The 23,920-nt window shown below is 48.1% G+C and overlaps 1 protein-coding gene and 1 non-coding gene across 10 annotated transcripts in view; one reads left to right on the top strand and one right to left on the bottom strand.

Annotated features, from left to right (window-relative positions):
• CEP164 (centrosomal protein 164) overlaps positions 1-23,920 on the bottom strand; it is a 76,048-nt gene that overhangs the window by 46,549 nt on the left and 5,579 nt on the right. For all 9 annotated transcript variants that reach the window (XM_062197094.1, XM_062197099.1, XM_062197096.1 and 6 more), the window contains exons 2-3: positions 16,065-16,167; positions 13,565-13,676 (exon numbers count right to left, since the gene is read on the bottom strand). In XM_062197094.1, the coding sequence (XP_062053078.1) occupies positions 13,565-13,676; positions 16,065-16,146 (194 nt within the window). In that variant the 5' untranslated portion in view covers positions 16,147-16,167. The remainder of the gene's footprint in view (positions 1-13,564; positions 13,677-16,064; positions 16,168-23,920) is intronic.
• On the top strand, positions 22,684-22,790 carry LOC133764905 (U6 spliceosomal RNA). The gene has a single exon (XR_009866474.1). It is a non-coding gene; the product is annotated as a U6 spliceosomal RNA (small nuclear RNA).

The following is a 23,920-nucleotide window of genomic DNA, read 5'->3' as shown; positions in this document are numbered from 1 at the left end:
TCTGCTATGGCCTGGGAAAGCAGTGGAGGAAGGCCCAAGTCCTTGGGCCCCTGCATCCACGTGGGAGACCCAGAGGAAGCTCCTGGCTCCTGGCTCCAGATCAGCGCAGCTCTGGCCCTTGTGGCCATCTAGGGAGTGAACAAGCAGGTGGAAGACCTCTCTCTCTCTGCCTCTCCTCTCTCTATAACTCTGCCTTTCAAATAAATAAAATAAATCTTAAACACACACACACACACATTGCTGGTGGAAATGTATAATGGTATATAGCACTATGGAAAACCAATGGCAGTTCCCCCAAATAATTAAACACAGAATTACCATATGACCTCACAGTTCCACTTCTGCAGCCATAAAAATGGAAAGTAGGGATTCTATAAGTATCTGTGTTTGGGCCAGCACTGTGGCGTAGCAGGAAAAAAAGCTGCCACCTGCAGTGCCGGCACCCCATATGGGTGCCAGTCCAAGTCCCAGCTGCTTCACTTCCAATCCAGCTCTCTGCTATAACCTGGGAAAGCAGTAGAAGACGGCCCAAGTCCCTGGGCCCCTGCACCCATGTGGGAGATGCAGAAGAAGCTCCTGGCTCTTAGCTTTGGATCAGCACAGCTCTGGTGGCTATTGCAGCCAATTGGGGAGTGACCCAGCAGATGGAAGAGCTTTCTCTCTCTGCCTCTCCTCTTTCTCTGTGTAACTCTTTCAAATAAATAAATCTTTAAAAAAAAAAAAAAAAAAAAAAAAAAGAATCTGTGCACAACATTCAGAGCAGCATCATTCACAGTAGCCAAAAGGTGAAAACACAAATGTCCATTGACAGATGAATGCATAAACAGAATGTGATACATACACACACTGAATTATTATTCAGCCTTAAGAAATAAATTCTGCCACATGCCATAACATGGATGAATCCGGATACACTCAATGAAAAAAGTCAAGGGTGGACACTGTGGCTTGTGGGTTAAGTTGCCACCTGGGACATCCACATCCCTTATCAAAGTGCTGGTTTGAGTTGAAGCTATTCCACTTCCACTCTAGCTCCCTGCTAATGCACCTGGGAAGCAGCAGAAGATGGCCAAGTACTTGAGATCCACCCACTCATATGGAATTCCTGAGTACTGGCTTCAGCTTGGTCCAGCCTCGGCTGATGCAGACATTTGGGGAGCAAACAACAAATGGAAGATCTGTTGTGGCCGGCGCCGTGGCTCACTAGGCTAATCCTCTGCCTTGCCGCGCTGGCACACCGGGTTCTAGTCCCGGTCGGGGCGCCGGATTCTGTCCCGGTTGCCCCTCTTCCAGGCCAGCTCTCTGCTGTGGCCCAGGAGTGCAGTGGAGGATGGCCTAAGTGCTTGGGCCCTGCACCCCATGGGAGACCAGGAGAAGCACCTGGCTCCTGACTTCGGATCAGCGCGGTGTGCCAGCCGCAGTGCGCCGGCCACGGCGGCCATTGGAGGGTGAACCAACGACAAAAAGGAAGACCTTTATCTCTCTGTCTCTCTCTCTCACTGTCCATTCTACCTGTCAAAAAAAAAAAAAAAAAAAAAAGGAAGATCTGTGCCATATCTGTCTCTCTCTCTCTAATAAGTAAAAAAAAGAACAAGAAGAAGCAGCCGCTGTCACCGCCGCCAGACACCAAAGGACAATATTGTATGACTCCTTTTAGATGAAGTGCGTAGGATAAGTCTCAGGGACAGAAAAGCAGAATGGTGGCTGAGTAGAGAGAGAGATGGGGGTTGCTTATAATGAGTAGAGAGTTTCAGTGTGGGAGGATCAAAAAATGCTAGAGGTGGATAGCAGTGATGGCTGCACCACCACAATATGAATGCACCTCATGGGCTACAAACCTAAAACTGGTTAAAATGATAAACTTTAGTTCTGTACTTGTATAATTTAACATAATAAAAAATACAAAATAATTTTAAGTTATGATAAAATGAAGCATAAATATAATTAAGAGACTGGAAGAAATTATAGCTAAGATTAATACCCACGGTAATCAAAATTTTAACACTTTAAGAAAAATAAAAAGATACGCGCATAATGGACAAAGAGCCCGAAGATATAAACAAGCAAAACCCAGAAGGTTAACAAATGGCCACCAGATGGCCAACTCAGCTCCGTGAACAATTTGGGAAACATAAATTAAAACAAGGCTAGGGCATAGCGGTTAGGCAGGTGCTCAGGACTCCTGTCTCCTGCAACCCACACTGCAGGGAGGAGGGTTGAAGTCCTGGCTCCACCCCAATTTCGGCTTCCTGCTAATGCACACCTTAGGAGGTAGCAGCTGATGGCTCAACTACTTGGGTCCCTGCCACTCATGTAGGAGATCCAGACTGTGTTTCTATCTAGTGCCTGGTTTTGACCTGGGCCAGCCTCAGAGATTACAACTATTTGGGCACTGAACTAGTGGATGGAAAATCATTCTCTGTCTGCCTTTCAAATAAATAGATCACTTTAAAAAAAAAAAAAAAAAAAACAAGTATAATTTCTTGCCCTTGAACTGGCAACTTTTTAACTGAAAAAATTTTAACTGGTAATAGTTTTAATGAACTATTATATGTGGTGTTGGTGGGACTGCAAAACTTTAATGGAAATTAATTTGTTATGAACTAACAATGCTTAAGTTCTGTATATCTTTTCACATACCAACTCAAATTCTAGAATTTTTTTTCTAAAGAAACACATGCAAAAATTCTGGCAACATGCTTTACTGAAGAAAGAAAACATCTGACTCTCCTTACTCCCTCTGACAGAGATGAATACTGGATTAACACAGGGGACTTCAACAAGTTCATGGAAAACGGACTTAAAAATAAGTTTAGAGGCCAGTGTTCTGGAGTAGGTTACACCCCTGCCTGTGGAAACTCATACAAATGACAGTTTGTCATGGCTACTCCATTCCAAGCCAGCTCCCTGCTAATGTGCCAGGGAGAGCAGTGAGGGATGGCCCAAGTACTTGGGTCCCTGCCACCCACATGGGAGACAAATGGAGCTCTGGGCTTCTGGCTTCAGCCTGGTCCAGCCCAAGCTATTGGAGCCATCTGGAGAGTGAACCAGTGGATGGAAGATCTCTCTTTCTCTGTCTTTCCTTCTCTCTCTCTAATTCTGCCTTTCAAATAAATAAATACATCTTTAAAAAGAAAAGAAGGGCCAGTGCCATGGCTCACTAGGCTAATCCTCTGCCTGCGGCACCAGCACCCCAGGTTCTAGTCCTGGTTGGGGTGCCGGTTCTGTACCGGTTGCTCCTCTTCCAGTCCAGCTCTCTGCTGTGGCCCGGGAGTGCAGTGGAGGATGGCCCAAGTGCTTGGGCCCTGCACCTGCATGGGAGACTAGGAGAAGCACCTAGCTCCTGGCTTCGGATCGGCGCAGTGTGCCGGTCATAGCAGCCATTCAGGGGGTAAACCAAAAGAAGGAAGACCTTTCTCTCTGTCTCTCTCTCTCACTGCTTAACTTTGCCTGTCAAAAAAAAAAAAAAAGCTCATTTTGGTATCAAAAAAAATTGAAAATCCAGGTATGAAATGTCTTTAACAAGTTCATGGAGGGAAGGACATTCTGGCCTAGAAATTAAGTTGCCGGTAAAGACATGTGCAGCCCTTCAGAGTACCCAGGTTTGATCCCTAGCTCTGACTCCCAATTCTAGCTCCCCACTAACGCAGACCCTGGGAGGCAGTGATGATGGCTCAAGTGCTGGGGCTCCTGGCATACATGTGGGAGACCTGGATTGAGCTCTCAGCTTCCAGCTTCAGCCTGGCCCAAACCAAGTCATTGTAGGCATTTGGGAGAGTAAACCAGTGGCTGAGTGTTCTCCCTCTCTCTCTTTCAAATACATTTTTTTAACCATTTTTTTTATTTATTTGAAAGGCAGAGTTACAAAGAACAGAGACAGAAATAAAGAGATTGTCTTTTTTTTTTTTTTTTTTTTTTTTTGACAGGCAGAGTGGATAGTGGGAGAGAGAGACAGAGAGAAAGGTCTTCCTTTTTGCCGTTGGTTCACCCTCCAATGGCCGCTGCGGCCAGCGCATCTCGCTGATCCGAAGCCAGGAGCCAGGTGCTTCTCCTGGTCTCCCATGCGGGTGCAGGGCCCAGGGACTTGGGCCATCCTCCTCTGCCTTCCCGGGCCATAGCAGAGAGCTGGCCTGGAAGAGGGGCAACCGGGATAGAATCCAGCGCCCCGACCGGGACTAGAACCCGGTGTGCCGGCGCCACAAGGCGGAGGATTAGCCTGTTAAGCCACAGCGCCGGCTAATAAAGAGATTTTCTAATTGCTGGTTCACTTCCCAATGGCCACAACAACCAGGCCAAAAGCCAGGAGCCGGGAGCTCCTTCCAGGTCTCTCACATGGGTGTAGGGGCCCAAGCATGTGGGCCATCTTCCATTGCTTTCCCAGGCACATTAGCAGGGAGCTGGCTGAAAGTAGAGCAGCCAGGACTCGAACCAGCACCCATATGAGATGCCAGAGTTACAGGTGGAGGCTTAACCTACTACATGCCACAGCGCCAATCCCTCGAGTATATTTTGTACTTTTTTTTAAGTGCATGAAAAATGAATATCAAGAAAAAAACTATGCTCAAGTTTCAACATTTTTGCACCAAAATAAACTTATTTTTCTGCTAAATTTTTAAAGTAGCCTCACATATAACAATCACAACAAAACAAAACAAAAATATATTTTCAAACTTAGCCAAACAAAGAAATTCTGACACCAGAAACAAAAAGGAAACATGAACTTCAAGCGCAGACTGAGAGGTCAGGACGGACATCTGACTTGGATACAGGCCCCAGGAACACAGACTGTGTCCTCAGGCCTTCATGAAGTTGGAAACTAGAAATGAGACTCTTGTGTATATCTGGGCCTGTAAGGACAGTCGCTCATGGGGAGAAAAAAAGCCTCGCAGGCCATGAAGGCGTGTCACCCACTCCAAGTTCTGGGCGGCCAAAATAAAATCTTAGGGAAAGTTGAAACTCCATGTGTGTATACAGATGGTACAAAATGTGGTAAGAAAATGCCAAGTCAGGAAATTCATATAAAATTCTGTCCTAAACCTCGGAAAAATCCTTGGCAGAAGCAACTGTAAAGCCGCTCAATAATCTATGAATGAGACTCTCACAGAAAATAAGCCATTCACAAGATGACGTCATGAAGTTTCCAACAAAAAAAAAAAGAGTCCAAACCATGTGAGGAAAGTTTACTGTAGCAAAAATCTGCAGACACAGTGAAGACAAGAGTTAGCATGACATAAAACTTGAGATAGTTGGGGCCAGCGCAGTAGTGTGGTAGGTTAAGCCTCCACCTGCAGCACCATCCATCCCATATGGAAGCTGGTTTGAGTCCTGGCTTCTCCTCTTCTGATCCAGCTCTCTCTGCTTATAGCCTGGGAAAGCAGTGGAAGATGGCCCAAGTGTGGGGGCCCCTGCACCTTCATGGGAGATCTGGAAGAAGCTCCTAGCTCCTGACTTCAGATCAGCCCAGCTCTGGCCATTCGGGCCATTTGAGGAGTGAACCAGCAGATGAAAGACCTTTCTCTGTCTCTCGCGCTCTGTCTGTAACTCTGCCTCTCAAATAAATAAATAAATAAATAAAAACTTGAGATAGTACAACAAGCAAAAGAAGACTAAAGATAAATATATTTAAAAATTTGTATGGGGGGGGGGCACTGGTGCTGTGGTATAGCAGGTAAAGCCACCACCTGAGACACTGGCAACCCATATGGGCACCAGTTCAAGTCCTGGCTGCTCCATTTCTGATTCAGCTCCCTGCTAATGCAGAAGACGGCTCAAGTGCTTGGGCCCCTGCACCTACTGGGAGACCAAGACGAAGCTCCTGGCTTCAGCCCTAGCCCTTGTGGCCACTTGGAGAATAAACCAGAACACAGAAGCGCGCTCTCGCTCTCACTCTCTCTCAAACACAAAACAAAAGAAAAAAGAAAAATATATCAGCTAAATAGTAGATTTAATACAGAAGAAGAAATAGAGTAAACTGGAAAATATGCCTCAGGAAATTATCCATAAAGTAGCATGCAATATAAATATTCAAAAAATATGAGACAGAAGTTAACAGACATGAAGGATAAAATAAGATTCAACAACAAAAAAAGCTGGGAAGGCTCTTAGCACAGTGGTTAAGTTCAAGACTTGGCTGCTCCACTTCCAATCCAGCTCTCTGCTGTCTGTGGTCTGGGAGCAGTGGAAGATGGCCCAAGTGTTGGGCCTCTGCACCCGCATGGGAGACCTAGAATAAGCTCTGGCTCCTGGCTTTGGATCAGCACAGCTCTGGCTGTCATGGTCGTCTGGGGAGTGAGCCAGCAGATGAAAGACCCCTCTCTGTGCTTTTGCCTCTCTGTAATTCTACCTGTCAAATAAATAAATAAATCTTTTAAAAAAATAAATAAATAATAGGGGCTGGCACTGTGGCAAAGCAGATTAGCGCCCTGGCCTAAAGTGCTGGCATCCCATATGGGTGCCAGTTCGAGTCCTGGCTGCTCCACTTCCAAACCAGCTCTTTGCTATGGCCTGGGAAAGCAGTGGAAGATGGCCCAAGTGCTTGGGCCCCTGCACCTGCGTGGGAGACCCGGAAGAAGATCCTGGCTCCTGGCTTCAGATCAGTGCAGCTTCGGCCATTGCAGCCATCTGGGGAGTGAAATAGCGGATGGAAGACCCCTCTCTCTCTCTGCCTCTCCTATCTCTGTGTAACTCTGACTTTCAAATAAATAAATCTTAAAATAATAATAATAATAATAATAATAATAATAAAGAGACTGGCTGTGATGCTCACATCCTGTATTAGAGTGCCTGGTTCAAGCTCTGGTTACTCCATTTCCAGTCTAGCTTCTTCCAGCTAATGCACACCCTTGCAGGCAGCAGGTGATAGCTCAAGTACTTGGGTCCCTACCAGCCACTTGGGAGACACAGATGGAGTTAATTTTTTTAATGTGGTACATCTATATGTAAAAAATATGCACCTGACAAAAGAAAGTAGACTAACACATACTGACATATAATGCAGCACTTACAGAATGTGAGTGTACATGTGAGAGCAGGTACATGTGTTTCTGGAAGGAATTTACCAACTTTTTAAAAAATAATCTGTTAGGAATTTACCAATTAACAGTAATTACCCTTGAGAAAAGGAGAAGGAAAAAAAAATGGCACGCATACATAAGTTTTAATTACTTTTTCTTGTGGCGGATGCCTTTTTTTATTTTAAAATACTTCAAATAATACAGAAAAATACAAAGAGTTCAATGCGCACACACAGATTTAACAATTAACATTTTGCCATTAGCAGGGAGCTGAATGGAAAGTGCAGCAACCGGGACACAAACTAATGGGCATCCATATGGGATATGCTGGCGCTGCAGGGGGTGGCTTTACCCGCCACGCCATTACACCAGCCCCAGAACAGGGACAATTTGACTTCTTCCTTTCCTATCTGTATACCTTTTCTCTGACTCTTGCCTAAGGGCTCTGGCCATTCAATATGATGTTGGCTGCGGGTTTGTAATATTTAGTCTTTTTTTTTTTTTTTAAGATTTATTTATTTAAAAGGCAGTTACAGAGAGGCAGAGGCAGAGAGAGAGGGAGGTCTTCCATCCGCTGGTTCACTCCCCAGATGGCTACTTTGGCTGGAGCTGCGCCAATCTGAAACCAGGAGCCAGGAGCTTCTTCCTGGTCTCCCACACAGGTGCAGGGATCCAAAGACTTGGGCCATCTTCCACTGCTTTCCCAGGCCACAGGAGAGAGCTGGATCGGAAGTTGGGACTCAAATAGATGCCCATGTGGGATGCCGGCACTGCAGGCAGCAGCCTTACCAGCTACACCACAGTGCCAGCCCCCATATTTAGTCTTTATTATGTTGAGGTATATTCCTTCTATACTTAAGGTTTTCATCATAAACGGATGCTATATTTTATCAAATGCTCTTGTTGCATCTATTGAGAAAATCACACCACTTTTAGCCTTCATTCTGTTGATACGATGTATCACATTATTGATTTGTGTATGTGGAACCTTTCCTGTGTTTCTGGGATAAATCTCATTTGGTCAGGGTAAATGATCTTTTTGAGGTGCTGTTTAATTCGAGGGTATTTTGTTGAGGATTTCTGTATCTATGTCCATCAGGAATATTGGCCTACAGCATTCTTTTTGTTGCTGTTGTTGTAGCAATGTCTGGTTTTGGAATTAAGATGATGCTGACCTCATAGAATGACTCTGGAAGTGTTCCCTCCCTTTCAGCTGTTTGAAATAGTTTGAGAAGATTTGGTGTTAGTTCTTCCTTAACAGTTTAGCAAAGTTCAGCAGTGAAGCCATCTGGTTCTAGACTTGTCTGTTGAGAGAGTATTCCTGATTCAATCTCACCCACAGTTACTAGTCTGTTCAGGTTTTCTGCCTTCATGATTCAGATTTGCTAAGCTGCTTCTAGAAATCTGTATCTTCCAGGTTTTGCCATTTGTTAGCATACAATTGTTTATAAAGTTCATAGTGACTCCTTGAATTTCTGCAGTATTAGTCGTACTATCTCCCTTTTTATTGCTGATTTAATTGCTGATTTAAAAAAAGAGAGCCGTCTCTCTTTTTTCTTGGTTAGCCTGGCTAATGGTTTATCAATGTTATATTTTTTAAAAAACCAGCATTTCATTAATCTTTTATATTTTTAAAACTTTTCTAGTTTGTTTATTCTCTAATTTTTATTACTTCTTTCCTTCTACTAATTTGTGGTTTGGTTTGTTCTTGTTTTTCCAGATCCTCAAGATGGCACTGTTAGATTATTTATTTGATACCTTTCCATTTTTTTTTTTTTTAATGTAGGCATTTGTTGCTATAAACTTCCTTCCTAATTCTGCTTTCACTATACCCCGTTAGTATTAATAAGTTGTGTTTCCATTTTCATAAGTTTCAAGGAATTTTTTATTTTGCCTTTTGATTCCTTCAATGCATGGTTCATTAAGGAGCATGTTGCTCAGGCTCTGTATATTTGCATAACTTCTACAGTTTCTTTTGTTGTTAATTTCCAGCTTTATTCCATTGTGATAGGAAAAGATAGGTGATATGATTTTTTTTTAACTTTATTGAGACTTGTTTTATGGCACAGTATGAGAGCTATCCTAGAGAACGGTCCATGTGCTGACAAAAAGAATATGTATTCTGTACATCTGGGATAAAATGTTCTGCAAATGTCTATTGGGTCCATTTGGTCTATGGTGCAAATTATGTTGTTTCTTTGCTGATTTTTTGGGCTGGCTGATCTGACTACAGATGAAAGTGAGGTGCTGAAGTCCTCCATTATTGCAGCTCAATTCACAATAACTAAGATACAGAATCAACCTAGATGCCCGTCAACTGAAGACTGGATAAAAAAAAATTATGGGATATGAACACCATGGAATACTACATAGTAGTAAAAAAAAAAATGAAATCCTGTCGTTTGCAACAAAATGGATGCAACTGGGAAACATTATACTAAGTGAAAAAGCCAGTCCCAAAAAGACAAATGCCATATGTTCTTCCTGATCTGTGGTAATTAATAGAGTATCTAAAAGGTAATCCTTGGAAGTGAAATTAACACTGAGATGTGATGACTTTGAAGTCCTCCAATATTATTGTATTGGAGTTTGTGTCTCCTTTTAGATTATTAACATATGTTTTATGAAACTGAGTGCTCTAGCATTAGATATATATACATTTACAATAGTCATATCTTCTTAATTGATCCCTTGATCATGATATAATGACCTTCCATCCAAGTCTCCCACAAGGGCAGCAGGGACCCAAGTATTTGGACCATCTTCTGCTTGGGCCTGATTCCCAGGCACATTGGCAGGGATCTGGATCAGAAGCAGAGTAGCTGGGTCTCAAACTAGTGCTCTGATATGGGATGCCAGCGTCACAGGCAGTGGCTTAACCTGCTGCACGACAACACCAGCCCCAAATCAGCTTTCTATGCAACTCTTCTTTTTCCATTCCTTTAAGAATTCCCAGAATTCAAATACTAATTCACTTGATGGTATCTCTGAGATTCCAAACACTATTTTCATTCATGTTCATTTTTTGGTTGTTTGGCTGAGATACTTCAAAAGCCTGTCTTCAAGATAAAAAATTATTTCTTCTGCTGGATCTAGCCTGTTGTCAAGGCTTTCCAGTGTATTTTTTATTTGATTATCGAGTTCTCCATTTGTAATATTTGGTTCTTTTTCACTATCTCTCTTTGCTCTTGTGCATTCATGTCGTGCACTGATTTCCTATTTTCATTTAGCTATTTATCTGTATTCTCCTGTATCTCTTTGAGTAACCTCACAACCCCTCCTTTGAATTCTCCAGCTTTTCATCAATCTCCCTTTCTTCATGGCCTGATACCAATGCATTATTGCATTCCTTCTGGGGCATCACATTGCCTCACTTATTCATATTTCTTGTGTTCCTTTACTGTTCTGTACACATCTGGGAGAATAATTGCTTCTATTACTTCTTGAAGGCGATTTTTGTTGACTGAAGGCTTTTTCCTGGAGATGCGCCTGTGGGTATTGGTGTGGTTCACGCTCCAGCTTTAGTTGCAGCTGGACTCCATACTCCATACTCCCAATCCCTTTTTTGCTCTAGTTCACGGGGGCAGTAGCAGGGATCTTCAGTGTTGCTGTGGTCCTGTACAGTCACTGGGATCCCTGTCACACATCCCAGCCATCTCCTCAGGGAAGGACTGGAGTCAGGAACTTCTCCGGTGTTGGGAGCAGGTCCTGCTGGTGCTCTGGGTGCAGCTGGCACACAAAATCCCAGCCAGTACACAAGTCAGGAGCTGGACTTGCAAGATCAACCTGGCTCCAGGAGTAGGATGGTGTCGTGGACTCCCGGCCACGACCTGACTCTAGCGTCCCAAGGTGGTGCTATGCTGGTGCAGGAGGCAGGTCCCGCAGGTGCTGAGAGAATGGCTGGGTCTGTGAGAGTGACTCTGCCTCTGGGACAGCAGAACAAGCAGTCCCTGGCTGCTCTCCGTGGACTGCTTGCTGAGCTGAGTGGGATGCAGGAACCCCAGGCTGGAGCTACAACTGAGCAGCAGCATATTAGCCTTGGAGGTTCACGCAAACCTGGAGGCTCTGTGGGAGATGCTGAAGCCCTGAGCCCCAGACTGGGCCTGGACTGAACACAGAAACTCTGAGCAGTGTGCTGGGTTGAGTGTGGCACAGAAGGTCCAGACCAAAGCTCTGAGCCAATACATTGCATGCTGCATTAGGCAGGCCGTGGAAAGCCCAGGCCAAAGCCCCCAGTGAGCACACTGGGTACGGCCAGCAACCCCAGGCAGTTGGTCTGTGGGAGCGGCAAGAGTCCAGAATGATGCCTAGAATGGGCATGGCTTCAAAATTCTGGCTAATGTCATTGGGAGAGGCTGGAGTCTAGAGGTGCAGAGCGTCATCTATAGGCCCTTCTCTGTGTTGGTGTTGGGAACATGCACAAAGTACCACACTCCTCACCGCATGCTCAGATCCTATCACAAGAACCGTCCCTGGTGCACAGGGAGTCCTGAGCCTTGCGAGGCAGAGCTGGCAGGGCACAGGAACCCTGACTGTGTCCGGTGTGCAGAAGTTCCAGCAGCAACCAGCAGTGCTTCAAGTGGTCAGGAGAGGGGAGGCAGTGGAGAGGAAGATGATCCCAGGTATAAGGGGCAGGACCTGTACTTCTAGGGTTCTAGAAGCTGAATATCCCAGCTTCCCTGCTACCACCATTCCCTGAAGTGCACTGGGCTACATGGCCGAGGGTGCTGGGGTCACCCTTCCCCTATTGCATCCAGTCGGACCAAGGGGGCTCAGTCTTCCCTGATAGACTGCAGACTATCTGTGTGGCCCCTGGGAAGAAGATTCGCAAAGGTTTCTGTCTATGAGCCCAGCCAGTGTGGCTCCCAACAGTGACTCCCCTCTCAAGACGGTGCTACCTGCCACAGCCCTCGCTCTGAGCGGTGAGGGAGGAGACAATGAGTTTCTTCAATGAAGCAAAGGGCTGTGAGTCTTCCAGGGAGAGCTTGCTGCGCTGCTCTCTGTGGTGACCGGATTCCTCCCTGGCCAGGACTGCTACCAGTCGGTGTTCATTCTAAACATGGGCTCCGCGGAGGCTCTCCAGCTAACCCCGTCCCCCGCCACAGGAACTCCGCTGGCCGTGGGGCCAGGGGTTTGGTCTCTGCCGGTCCTGTGTCCTGTTGTGCTCCCACTGTTCCTGTACTGCAGTCAGGTGCTCCTCCTCAGGCACTCACCTTGAGATGCAGCTGCTCTGGGCCTCCTCCCATGCTGGGCTTCTCCATCTGGCCATCTTGAATCTTGACTTACGTTATTTTAAAAAGTGAAAAATAGTCCTCCCTCTTCCTACAAGGCAAGGGAGTGTCCGCCAACACTGGCAGGTACAAGAAGGCAGCTGGCACAAAGCACACTCACGGCCCACAACCAACGGCAGTTTCTTACCCTCCACCACGGTGGACGCTGGAGACACAACAGAAACCACTCTGCCATAAACCTATCCTACAGACACAGCCAGGAGTCCGCAGCACAAGGACTGCTAAAAAAGCGCAGGCAAATTTACAACAAGGAAGATGTCACGAAGCTGGAGACAATCCAGGGAAAGGCAGCTAAAGACCAAGAGAACAAGGAGCCTGCCATGTAAGGAAGAGCTAAAGGGATCACAGTTCTTCAGCTGCGAAGAGTAAGGCCGGGGCCACTGCAGTCACCTTGAAGTACGGCCAACACATTCTATGTTCTGGGCAAGAACAGGATCACACCTTGCCTACAAAAGTGCACAATGCTTGCACAAAAGGGGACATCCCACCCAAAATATCTGGGGACTAGTCTGGGACAATCACAGGGAACTCTCACTCTAAGCTAGGAAGTAAACTTATGGCACTCTAAGGAAACAACGCAGGGGAGAGCTCTGTGCACATGATGAGGAATAGCAAGTGTGCAGCCAGAAAGAGAGCAGACACACAGAACAGAGAAAACAGTGTCAGGGCGGGAGGGAGACCGGGCGTCCTCATGTCAGGGACGGAGGCTGACAATGCGGTGATCATGGCTCCCTGTGCTTCCCCACCAGGTCGCTCTGTTTCCAACCCATAAACCTGTTTCCTTCAGATAACCCGAGTAGAGTCTGTGCTCCTCTTACTCCAAAAATATGAATGAACCCACAGATATAAACCTATTTGTGGTAGGTTACAAAAATTCAGCAACAGGTTGCCAAAAGAGACAAGAACCCTTTGCCTGTGTAGCCTCACTACAAACCCCTGTAGCAACAGCATCCATTTTGGACATATGAAAGGTATAGCTGTCACTTCCAATGTCAGCCTACAAAGAATGACAATGGCACCTCCTTAGCACATCAGAACAGATGCTGGTGCTAAAGGACACAGAGCAGCAGCTCCTGCAGCCCCAGACACAAGACTTGTACCCATCATAGAGACCAGCAAGGCAGCCTAGCACAGAAACAGCACAGGGCTGTCCCCGAGTGCAGGACAGGCACGGGAAAGCTGGCTGGTCAACACTGAGCTCTAACATCAGATTCCCTCTGCCTCTGACGGGCCGTCAGGGCTACACCCCTGCTGACTTACCACGGTTTCCACTCCATGGGCAGTGGGGCCACAATGCCCTCCCTTGCCAGCCACATCAGTTCTGGTTCCTTGGTGGGGTCAATACCAATCTCTTTGGCAAATTCAAGAATTTCTGCAAGGACAGGCAGGAGGGTCGGAAAGAGAGAAAGATGGGGAAGTAGCATGAAAAGAAGAAAAAAAAATCTTTTCTACTTTACAATCACTTTCCAAATTTTCTTTGAGAAGAAAATATTGTTTCTGTAAATGTAAAAAATAAATACATTTGAGGGGTCTTCACAAAGTTCATATAAAATGCATATGATAAAAACTATGCATGGATTTCAATTTTTTTTAGGATTTATTTATTTGAAAGGCAGAGTCAGACAGATCTTCCATCCACTAGTTTTCTCCCCAAATGACCACAACATCAGGGGCTGGTCCAGGCTGAAGCCAGGAACCCATAACTCCATTCTGGTCTCACACATGGGTGGCAGGGATCCAAGCTCTTAGACCATCCTCCACTGCTTTCCTAGGCACATTAGCAGGGAGTGAATTGAAAGCACCCAGGACTCAAACCAGTGCTAGCTTGACACCAGTCCCAGATTTCCAAAGTTTTTTTGCAGCAAAATAAACTTACCTTTGAATTCCATTTCTATGAACTTTTGAAGTACCCTTGAATTTAATTGCTTCCTTACGTCACAATTTATGAAAGGCATACCTGAAGTTACACACGTAAGCTCTACCCTCCAACAATATAATCTAAAGCCAAGTAGTTAAAAGGTTTAAAAAAAAAAAAAAAAACGGGAAAAGAAAAAGACGGCAAGACTTCCTCATGGCAGAAGCCTCAAGAACCACAACAGCCACAGCCAGAACCATCGGCTGGAGGGCGGCCTCGCCAGGAGACCAGCGCTCCCCAGGTTGGCCTGATCAGCAAGCACAGCCTGAGCAACTACAGCTGACTGAGCCCCTGAGGGCCTCGCAGACCAAAGCTACAGCAGCAAGCAGGTGAAACGCGCTGTAATGGAGACGTTTCGCCTGTGCACAAAGCAGAGAAAGCAGTGCTGATTCTGCCTGGGAGCGGGGAAATCGCCGAGCTGAGAAAGTGGATGACACTCAGGCGGGACCTTCTTCCCCACCTGCTGAACCCTCTCTTCCATGAAGGGAGCTGTTTCTTTTCGTTTCCCATCTTGCTGTGTATTTGGGAGCCTAAGGCTTGTGCAGTACTCTTTTGGAATCAAGCATGTAGAAGAGATGCATGTACTGAGTTAAGATCTGTCTCACCAGGGCCACCGCAGCAGATTAAGCAGCTGCCTAGGATGCCAGCATGCCATGTGACTGCCAGTTCAAGTGCCAGCTGTTCCACTTCCAATATGGCTCCCTGTTCATGTGCCAGAGAAGGCAGCAGAAGATGGCCCAAGTACATCGGCCCCTGTTAACCACATGAGAGACCCATGTGGAATTCTAGGTTCCTGGCTACAGCCTAGCCCAGCTCCAGCAACTGCAACCATTTGGGGAGCAATTAGCAGATCAAAGATCTGTGTGTGTGTGTGTGTCTGTCTGTCTGTCACTCTGCCTTTCAAAGAAATCTTAAAAAATAGAAAGAAAAAAGGAAAGGAAAGGAAACATGTACAGTTCTAAAAACAGAGACAAAAATACTCAATAAATTATATTATTGTCATTAATAAGGTTGTTGTCTTTAAAAACCAACAAACAGGGCTGGTGTTGTGGTGTAGTGGGTTAAGCCACCACCTGCAATGCCAGAATCCCATACAGGCGCTGGTTCAAGTCCTAGCTGCTCCACTTCCAAGCCAGTTCCCCACTAATGCACCTGGGAAAGCAGAAGAGGACGGTGCAAATACTTGGGCCCCTGCACCCACATGGGAGACCGAGAAGAAGCTCCTGGCTCCTGGCTTTGGCCTGGCCAAGCCCTGGCCATTGCAGCGATTGTGGCCCATTTGGGGAGTGTACCAGTAGACGGAAGACCTCTCTCTCTCTCTCTCTCTCTCTCTCTCTCTCTGTGTGTGTGTATGTGTATGTGTATGTGTGTGTGTGTATATATATATATATAATAAATTCTGCCTTTCAAATACATAAATCTAAAAAGCAACAACAAAAAACCCCCCTGCTTTATAAGTTTGTTCATAAGAAATTTTGTCTGTCCTGCCTCAGGACCCATAGCACATCATGACATTCCACACTACCTCTTCACTTACAGCTCACTATTGATGTAACTCAAGGTTAGCAGAGTTTTCTGTAAACGTTGGTCAGACAGTCTCTGTCACAATCACTTACCTCTGCTGCCATAGCATGAAGGCAGTCGTAGACACAGAAATAAACGTAGGTTTGCCGCTTTCCAAAAAAACACATTTATAGAAACAGGTAATGGGCCAAGGCAGGCCCACGGGCTACTGTTTCCCAACTCAAATATCGTAAGCAGTCCTGTGCATGCACCGTACCTTGCACTGGAAGAATCAGAAATAAACCATTCACAATTCCTGCCCTCAAAGAGCAGGGCTCTTACCTTTCTCGCTGGGAACGTAGGTCTCATCGTAGTCTTCCTCCAGAATCAGCTGGTCCCCTATGCGGATGGGTTGTCCGGCCATTATTGGCCTGGGCTTGAACACCTAGACCCCAGAGACCCCCACACAAAGAGAAAATTAGTGGTCCAGCTTAGAAGGGTTAAAACTGGAGCTGGGTAATGGACCATCTGGGTCACACCAGACCCTGCAAACCAGCATGGCGGGGGCTCTCCAGGCACTGGGGATGGTGGAGGGTGCAACTAACAACTCAGAATTCGAGCCTCATGGGCTCTGCGCCTGGGCGAGCTCCCAAGACACAGCTCTCCCAGGTGTACCACACACTTGGCAAGCCTTGCTCTCATAACAGTGACTTCATAACCCTCTAAATAGGAGAGTTAAAGCACTGGACCTCTAGCTGGAAAACCCTGGTGATTCCAAATTCACCAGCAGCACACCCCGGTGCCTGGTCACACTCTCGCAGCTCGTACCCCCTTTGATACCCAACAGTGCCCTCTGGGAACCCACAATCCAGGGCAGGCAGCATACACAAGTTCACCAGCAGTGGACAGCACCAGGGGACAACCTCCTGCTCCAAAGACACTAAGACAGAGTAGCAAATTTCCGGTGCAGGTGTGAGGAGGCTGACAAGAACTTGGACACGGAGAAAGGCTTTCTGGACAGAGGGAACAGCGTGCATGGCAGGGCTGCGGTGCAGGGCCAGCTCCGGGGCTGCCCACGAGCCTCAAGCCTGCTCTGTAGCAGAGGGGAGTCACTGAGGACTGCGGTGAAAGAGACACAGGGCAGCCTTTTTTTAGGACAGGAACTCTGGTAGGACTGGCGCGGTGGCATGGGAGAAATAAGAAACTGGTATCGAGAGAATCACCTCAGGAGGCTGCCATCCAGGGCTACACTAGGGCAGAGGCAGAGGGAACGGAAGGGATGGACAGGCACGACAGACAGAGGGATGTCAGTCAGGCTTAAAGGGACGGCGACCTGGAGGGCAAGGAGTGGAAAGAAGCTGCAAGACCCTAGACCATGCCCTCCTAACTTCATACACTGAAGCCTTGACATACAACGTGTAGCTGAGAGGGTGCTGAGCAGGTAACGAAGGTTAAATGAGGTTGCAAGGGTGGGCCCCTAACCAACAGGACTGCTGTCTATACAGGAAGGAAAAGACAGACCCGGGGCCGGCGCTTGGTGCAGCAGGTTAAGCTGCCACCACCCCACGTGGGTGCCAGTTAAAGTCCCAGCTGCTCCACTTCCAATACAGCTCCTTCCTAATGCATCTGGGAAAGCAGCAGAGGACGGCCCAAGAACTTGGGCCCCTGTACCCATGTGGGAGACCCAGATGAAGCTCCTGGCTCCTGGCTTTGGCCTGGCCCAGCCATCAGGGGAGAGAACCAGCAAATGAAAGACCTCTCTCTGTCTCGCCTTCTCTCACTGTAACTCTGCTTTCAAAAAAATAAATAATCCTTTTTTTAAAAAAGAGAGAGAGATGGCCGGCGCTGCGGCTCACTAGGCTAATCCTCCGCCTTGCGGCGCCGGCACACCGGGTTCTAGTCCCGGTCAGGGCACCGGATTCTGTCCCGGTTGCCCCTCTTCCAGGCCAGCTCTCTGCTGTGGCCTGGGAGTGCAGTGGAGGATGGCCCAAGTGCTTGGGCCCTGCACCCCATGGGAGACCAGGAGAAGCACCTGGCTCCTGCCTTCGGATCAGTGCGGTGCGCCGGCCGCAGCGCGCTGGCCGCAGCGGCCATTGGAGAGTGAACCAACGGCAAAGGAAGACCTTTCTCTCTGTCTCTCTCTTACTGTCCACTCTGCCTGTCAAAAAAAAAAAAAAAAAAAAGAGGGTCGGCGCCGTGGCTTAACAGGCTAATCCTCCGCCTTGCGGCACTGGCACACCAGGTTCTAGTCCTGGTTGGGGCGCCGGATTCTATCCTGGTTGCCCTCTTCCAGTCCAGCTCTCTGCTATGGCCCAGGAAGGCAGTGGAGGATGGCCCAAGTCCTTGGGCCCTGCAGCCGCATGGGAGACCAGGAGAAGCACCTGGCTCCTGGCTTCGCATCAGCGCGATGCGCCGGCCGCAGCGGCCATTGGAGGGTGAACCAACAGCAAAAAGGAAGACCTTTCTCTCTGTCTCTCTCTCTCTCACTATCCACTCTGCCTGTCAAAAAAAAAAAAAAAAAAAAAAAAAGAGAGAGAGAGAGAGACCAGAACGCTCTTTTTCCACCACCTGAGGACAATACAAGAAGGCACTCATGTGCCAGGTAGGAACCAGGAACAGACCTCAACCTGGGTCCCATGGCTTCCAAAAGTATAAGAAAATAGTTTTCCAGGTTTGAGTCATTGGGTCCACAGCATTTTGTTGCAGAAGCCCAAGTGCCTAAGACAGGAGGTGTCCAGGTCAAATGAAAGGTTCCCAGCCCCAGGGATGGAGCAGTACCAAGTTCTGCATTTGACATGCTGCCCTAGATCTACTCCCTTCTGCCCACTCCTGGTCCAGCAGCACCTTAACATGCACGGCCTGGTGACACAAGGCTGGGCTGCCCTGTGAGATGGCTGCTGTGAACAGCCCTGCTCCCAACAGCTCACCCTGCAGAGCAAGGGCAGGCCGCACGAGGTAGTCCTGACCTCTCCCGTCCCCGTTCCGTCAGACGCTGCCAACGCTCTGCCCAAAGCAGTGACCATGAACAGCCCTGTTCAACTACAAGACCCCGGCTTCACCACGGGGTCAGGATGTGGCCTGGGCAGAATGTTAGGAAAATGATTGCATCTGGTGACTCTGAATTCACCCCAAGATCCCTAGAGATAAGACGGACCCCCTGCGGTCTGGTGTTGTGGCCAGCAGTTTAAGCCTCTGCCTACAACACTGACATCCCATACCAGAGTGCCAATAAGGGTCCCAGCTGCATTGCTTCTGACCCAGCTCCCTGCCAATGCGCCTGGGAAAGCAGTGGAAGATGGCCCGAGGGCTTGGGTCTCTGCCACCATGTGGGAGACACAGATAGAGATCCAGGCTCCTAGGTTTGGCCTGGCCCAGCCAGGCTGATGCAGCCATCTGGATAGTGACCCAGAGGATGAAGATCTCTCTCTCTCTCACTCTCGCTCTCGCTCTTGCTCTCGCTCTGTCTTTCAAATAACTCTTAAAGAGAGAGAGAGAGCGAGCCCATGGGGACCATTCCCATGGCCCCCTCTGTTTGTTTTTTGTTTTTTGTTTTTTGTTTTTTGTTTTTGTTTTTTGACAGGCAGCGTGAACAGTGAGAGAGAGAGACAAAGAGAAAGGTCTTCCTTTACCGTTGGTTCACCCTCCAATGGCCACTGCAGCCAGCGTGCTGCGGCCGGCGCATCTCGCTGATCCGAAGCCAGGAGCCAGGTGCTTCTCCTGGTCTCCCATGCGGGTGCAGGGCCCAAGCACTTAGGCCATCCTCCACTGCACTCCTGGGCCACAGCAGAGAGCTGGACTGGAAGAGGAGCGACCGGGACAGAATCCGGTGCCCCAACCAGAACTAGAACCCAGGGTGCCAGCGCCGCAGGTGGAGGATTAGCCTAGTGAGCTGCGGCGCCAGCCCCATGGCCCCCTCTGTACCATGACAGCCGAGAGACGGGCAACAGAGGTGTCCTGCCTGAGGACTCACAGACACTGCTGCCTCGATCAGTCTACCAGAGCTGAAGAGAGCCAGACTCTGCCTCTCATCCCCACTGCGCCACCTCCAAACAGGAAGGAAAGACCAAGGGGCGAAGGATTCTTCTCTGCAGGCCATGAGTTGAAGTGGAAATCTGCTCCCGACCTGAGGGCCCGTAGCATCCCGAGACACAGAGCTCAAGCCTGTACAAGAGGGCCCGGCCACCACCCTCTTTGAAGAGCTGAGCAGAAAAGAACCAGCAGCCAGGGCAGCAGGTGGGGCTCACAGCCCTGCTAACTGAAGACATCACCTGAAGCCTTAATCCTCTAAATTAGAAGAGAGAAAGAGAAAAAGGAAGATCCCTGGGCAGGGAGGATTTGAAGGCAGCCCCAGCATCAGCGTGAGCACACGCACCGTGCAAGGGAATCCAAGCAAGTCTGCCTTTGAGAAATGTTACCTATTCCTGTGCACAGCTCATCCCAGAAAGCAGGGGACACACACCATCCCTGTCCTCGTGGCAAAACTTCCAATTAGCTATACACACTCTGATCTCGATTCAACTCCCGAAAGCTCAGGAACAATCAGGAAAATCCAAATTCATGGGTCATCCAAATTTCAAACAAATCTTCCAGAAAAATAAACATACAGATGAGCTGAATTCCACCCTCTCTTTTGCCTTAACCAGCTTCAGAAAAGATATAGGCCAGGGCAGGGCCAAAAGGGCAAGAAATTACAGGAGGCCGGCGCCGTGGCTTAACAGGCAAATCCTCCGCCTTGCGGCACTGGCACACCGGGTTCTAGTCCCGGTCGGGGCACCGATCCTGTCCCGGTTGCCCCTCTTCCAGGCCAGCTCTCTGCTGTGGCCAGGGAGTGCAGTGGAGGATGGTCCAAGTGCTTGGGCCCTGCACCCCATGGGAGACCAGGATAAGCACCTGGCTCCTGGCTTCGGATCAGCGCGGTACGCCGGCCGCAGCGCGCCTACCGCGGAGGCCATTGGAGGGTGAACCAACGGCAAAAAGGAAGACCTTTCTCTCTGTCTCTCTCTCTCACTGTCCACTCTGCCTGTCAAAAAAAAAAAAAAAAAAAAAAGAAGTTACAGGAAAGAAGAGAGTGGAAGGAGAAATCATATTTCTTATGGCTGCTAGAGACCACTGACTCACTCGGGAAGTATCTGCTGAGCATCAAGCTGATTTACTCCTAGGCACTGGAGACGCAATGGTGATGAACAACAGATTCTGTGTCACTTCTCGGGAACTTCAGTCTAGTGAGGACTGCGACCAACCAAACCATCCTAGATGAATGTGTAATTAAAACAAGGCAAGAACTCTGGAGGAAGTGAGCCTGAGCAGACATTGTGTCTGCTGGGAACTGAAGTAGACAGAGAAGGAAAACACATTCCAACAGAGGGTGCAGCACGTGCAAAGGCCCTTCAACAGAAAACACCACCAAGCAAGAATAATAACTGGGGACGAGGCTGAGGGGTAGTGGGAGCCAGCCCATGCTGAAGACTTCACCTTTTTCCTAAGAGACCAGAAGCCAGGAGTGGGTGTTCCCAGATACACATCTGGGGAAAAAAAAATCCATCTGGTAGCCATTGAGAAAATACAGAGAAAGAATACAGACTAGGGGCCGGCGCCGTGGCGCACTAGGTTAATCCTCTGCCTGCAGCACCGACATCCCATATGGTTCTAGTCCCGGTTGCTCCTCTTCCAGTCCTGTTCTCTGCTGTGGCCCAGGAGAGCAGCGGAGGATGGCCCAAGTGCTTGGGCCCTGCACCCGCATGGGAGAACGGGAGGGAGCACCTGGCTCCTGGCTTCGGATTGGCGCAGCGCCAGCCGTAGCAGCCATTTGGGGAGTGAACCAAGGGAAAGAAGACCTCTCTCTCTCTCTGTCTCTCTCTCTCACTGTCTATAACTCTGTCAAATTAAAAAAAAAAAAAAAAAAAGAATACAGACTAGAAAGGAAGTCAGACTGGAAGGAAGAAAGTAAGAGTAGGTGCAGGGAATGAGGTAAGAAACCAGAAACCATGAGAGTCCAGGGGAGAGGGAATGATGATAACTGAGGAAGGCAACAGAGGATAAGCCGACGACACAGCCCTCAGATGAGATTCAGCACGTACCCTGCTGTTCTACTCCAGGCCTGCAACCACCAGGGACATCACTAGTCAATCAAGGCACCCCAGACATGCCTCAGAACCTGCAACATCGTCTCCAGGGAGCAGTTCCCAGCAGAGATGAGATGAAATCTGCTGACATCCACTTGCTACCTGGCCAGAGACCACTATCAGCCTTTGAGTTGTGGAGAGGTTGCACAGAGGTCATTCAACTGCACTCACTCATCTCTTGCCAATCCCAGGAGGAAAAAAAAAGGAAGCCTCCTTAGCTAACTTCACCCTTTCCTGTCCACCCAGAACCAGCTCCACGTGGAGGACACACTGTCCACAATTTCACAGGCATATGTCTCTCCATATTACCTTTTACCACGAGAACGTTTCCCACCTCTCCTCTCAAACCACAATCTTCTGAGAGCCATCCCTTCTCCTCTCGAATTGTCCAACCAAGCCTAAAACAAATCTATGTAAACTGTAGGAGCTCGGTTACCATTATGAATTGCTAACACAGACCCAAGGAGCATCAGGAGCTGCAGAAGCCCAAGTAGCTTGGGACCAGCCTCCCTTCCCATGCTAAATTTTCCATCTCCATGCTTTAAGTGACAGCACAGTGGTCAAAGCACAGCTTTGGGAATAGCAACCCTGGATTCAAAGCCGAGCTCCCTCACTTACCAGCTGTCCAAGCCTACACATCCTCATGTGTGTAATTCAAACCATCATAATTTACCTCAAAAGGCTGCTGGAGGGTGAAACAAGATAATATTTGAAAAGGACCTAGCACAGTCTGCTATAAAGTAAATATTAAATAAATCCAGCTAGTATTACTGAGGTTATTGCCAATTCCATGGAGTTCAATAATCCTTCAAGGTTTTCCCAATATTAAATCATAATCAGTGCTCGCTTCGGCAGCACATATACTAAAATTGGAACGATACAGAGAAGATTAGCATGGCCCCTGCGCAAGGATGATACGCAAATTCGTGAAGCGTTCCATTTTTTTTTTTTTTTGACAGGCAGAGTGGACAGTGAGAGAGAGAGACAGAGAAGGGTCTTCCTTTTGCCGTTGGTTCACCCTCCAATGGCCGCCGCGGTAGCGCGCTGCGGCCGGCGCACTGCGCTGATCCGATGGCAGGAGCCAGGTGCTTATCCTGGTCTCCCATGGGGTGCAGGGCCCAAGGACTTGGGCCATCCTCCACTGCACTCCCTGGCCACAGCAGAGAGCTGGCCTGGAAGAGGGGCAACCGGGACAGGATCGGTGCCCTGACCGGGACTAGAACCCGGTGTGCCGGCGCTGCAAGGCAGAGGATTAGCCTAGTGAGCCGCAGCGCCGGCCGTGTTCCATATTTTTGACTAAGTCATTTCCTTGAATGGATCCTCCAAGACATCAGTGCTATGGGAAGTCATACTAACTCTTGGAAAGTCATGCCAGCTCTCTGTACATAAAATGAAGAACTTCAGTTGATGACTGTTAAAAAAAAAAAAAAAATCATAATCAGTTTCCAAAAAGCTTTCCCTACATTGGAGCCAGCATTGTGGTGCAGTGGGTTAAGTGGTCACCCCCAACACCAGTAGCCAATATGATTGCCAGTTACTATCGTAGTTGCTCCACTTCTGGTCCCGCTCCCTGCTAATGCACTTGGGAAAGCAACAGAAGATGGCCCTAATTTGTCAATTTCTGGCCTTTGAATCTATGGAGAGAAGCTGAGGCTTCTCTACTCCAACCTGAGCACTCCCAGGTCCCTCACATTCAATATATACCACTGCTGCCCAGTCCTTCAACACTGAGCCTACTTTCCCATGAGCACCCTCTATGTGGGCAGCACAGCCAGAGTTCTGCACACAGAGAGCACAAATACTTACATGCACAATTAGGGTTCCCTATATATTTATTTCTTCCACCCTGTTCCAAGAAGAATAGGAATATCCACCAAAGAAAATATTTACTGGAGGTGGACTTCTGGCCCAGTGGTTAAAAATACGAGCACCCCATATCACAGTGCCTGGATTCTTGACCTGGCTCTGCTCCCAATTCCTGCTCCCTGCTAATGCGCACCTAGGAGGCAGCAGATAATGACACAAGTAGCTGGGTCTCTGCCACCCATATGGAAGACCTGGATTGAGCTCCTAGCT

The sequence above is a fragment of the Lepus europaeus genome, chromosome 7 (assembly GCF_033115175.1).
Source record: "Lepus europaeus isolate LE1 chromosome 7, mLepTim1.pri, whole genome shotgun sequence".
In the NCBI taxonomy this organism is placed as follows: domain Eukaryota; kingdom Metazoa; phylum Chordata; class Mammalia; order Lagomorpha; family Leporidae; genus Lepus; species Lepus europaeus.
This window is presented reverse-complemented; position numbering and strand designations above follow the sequence as displayed.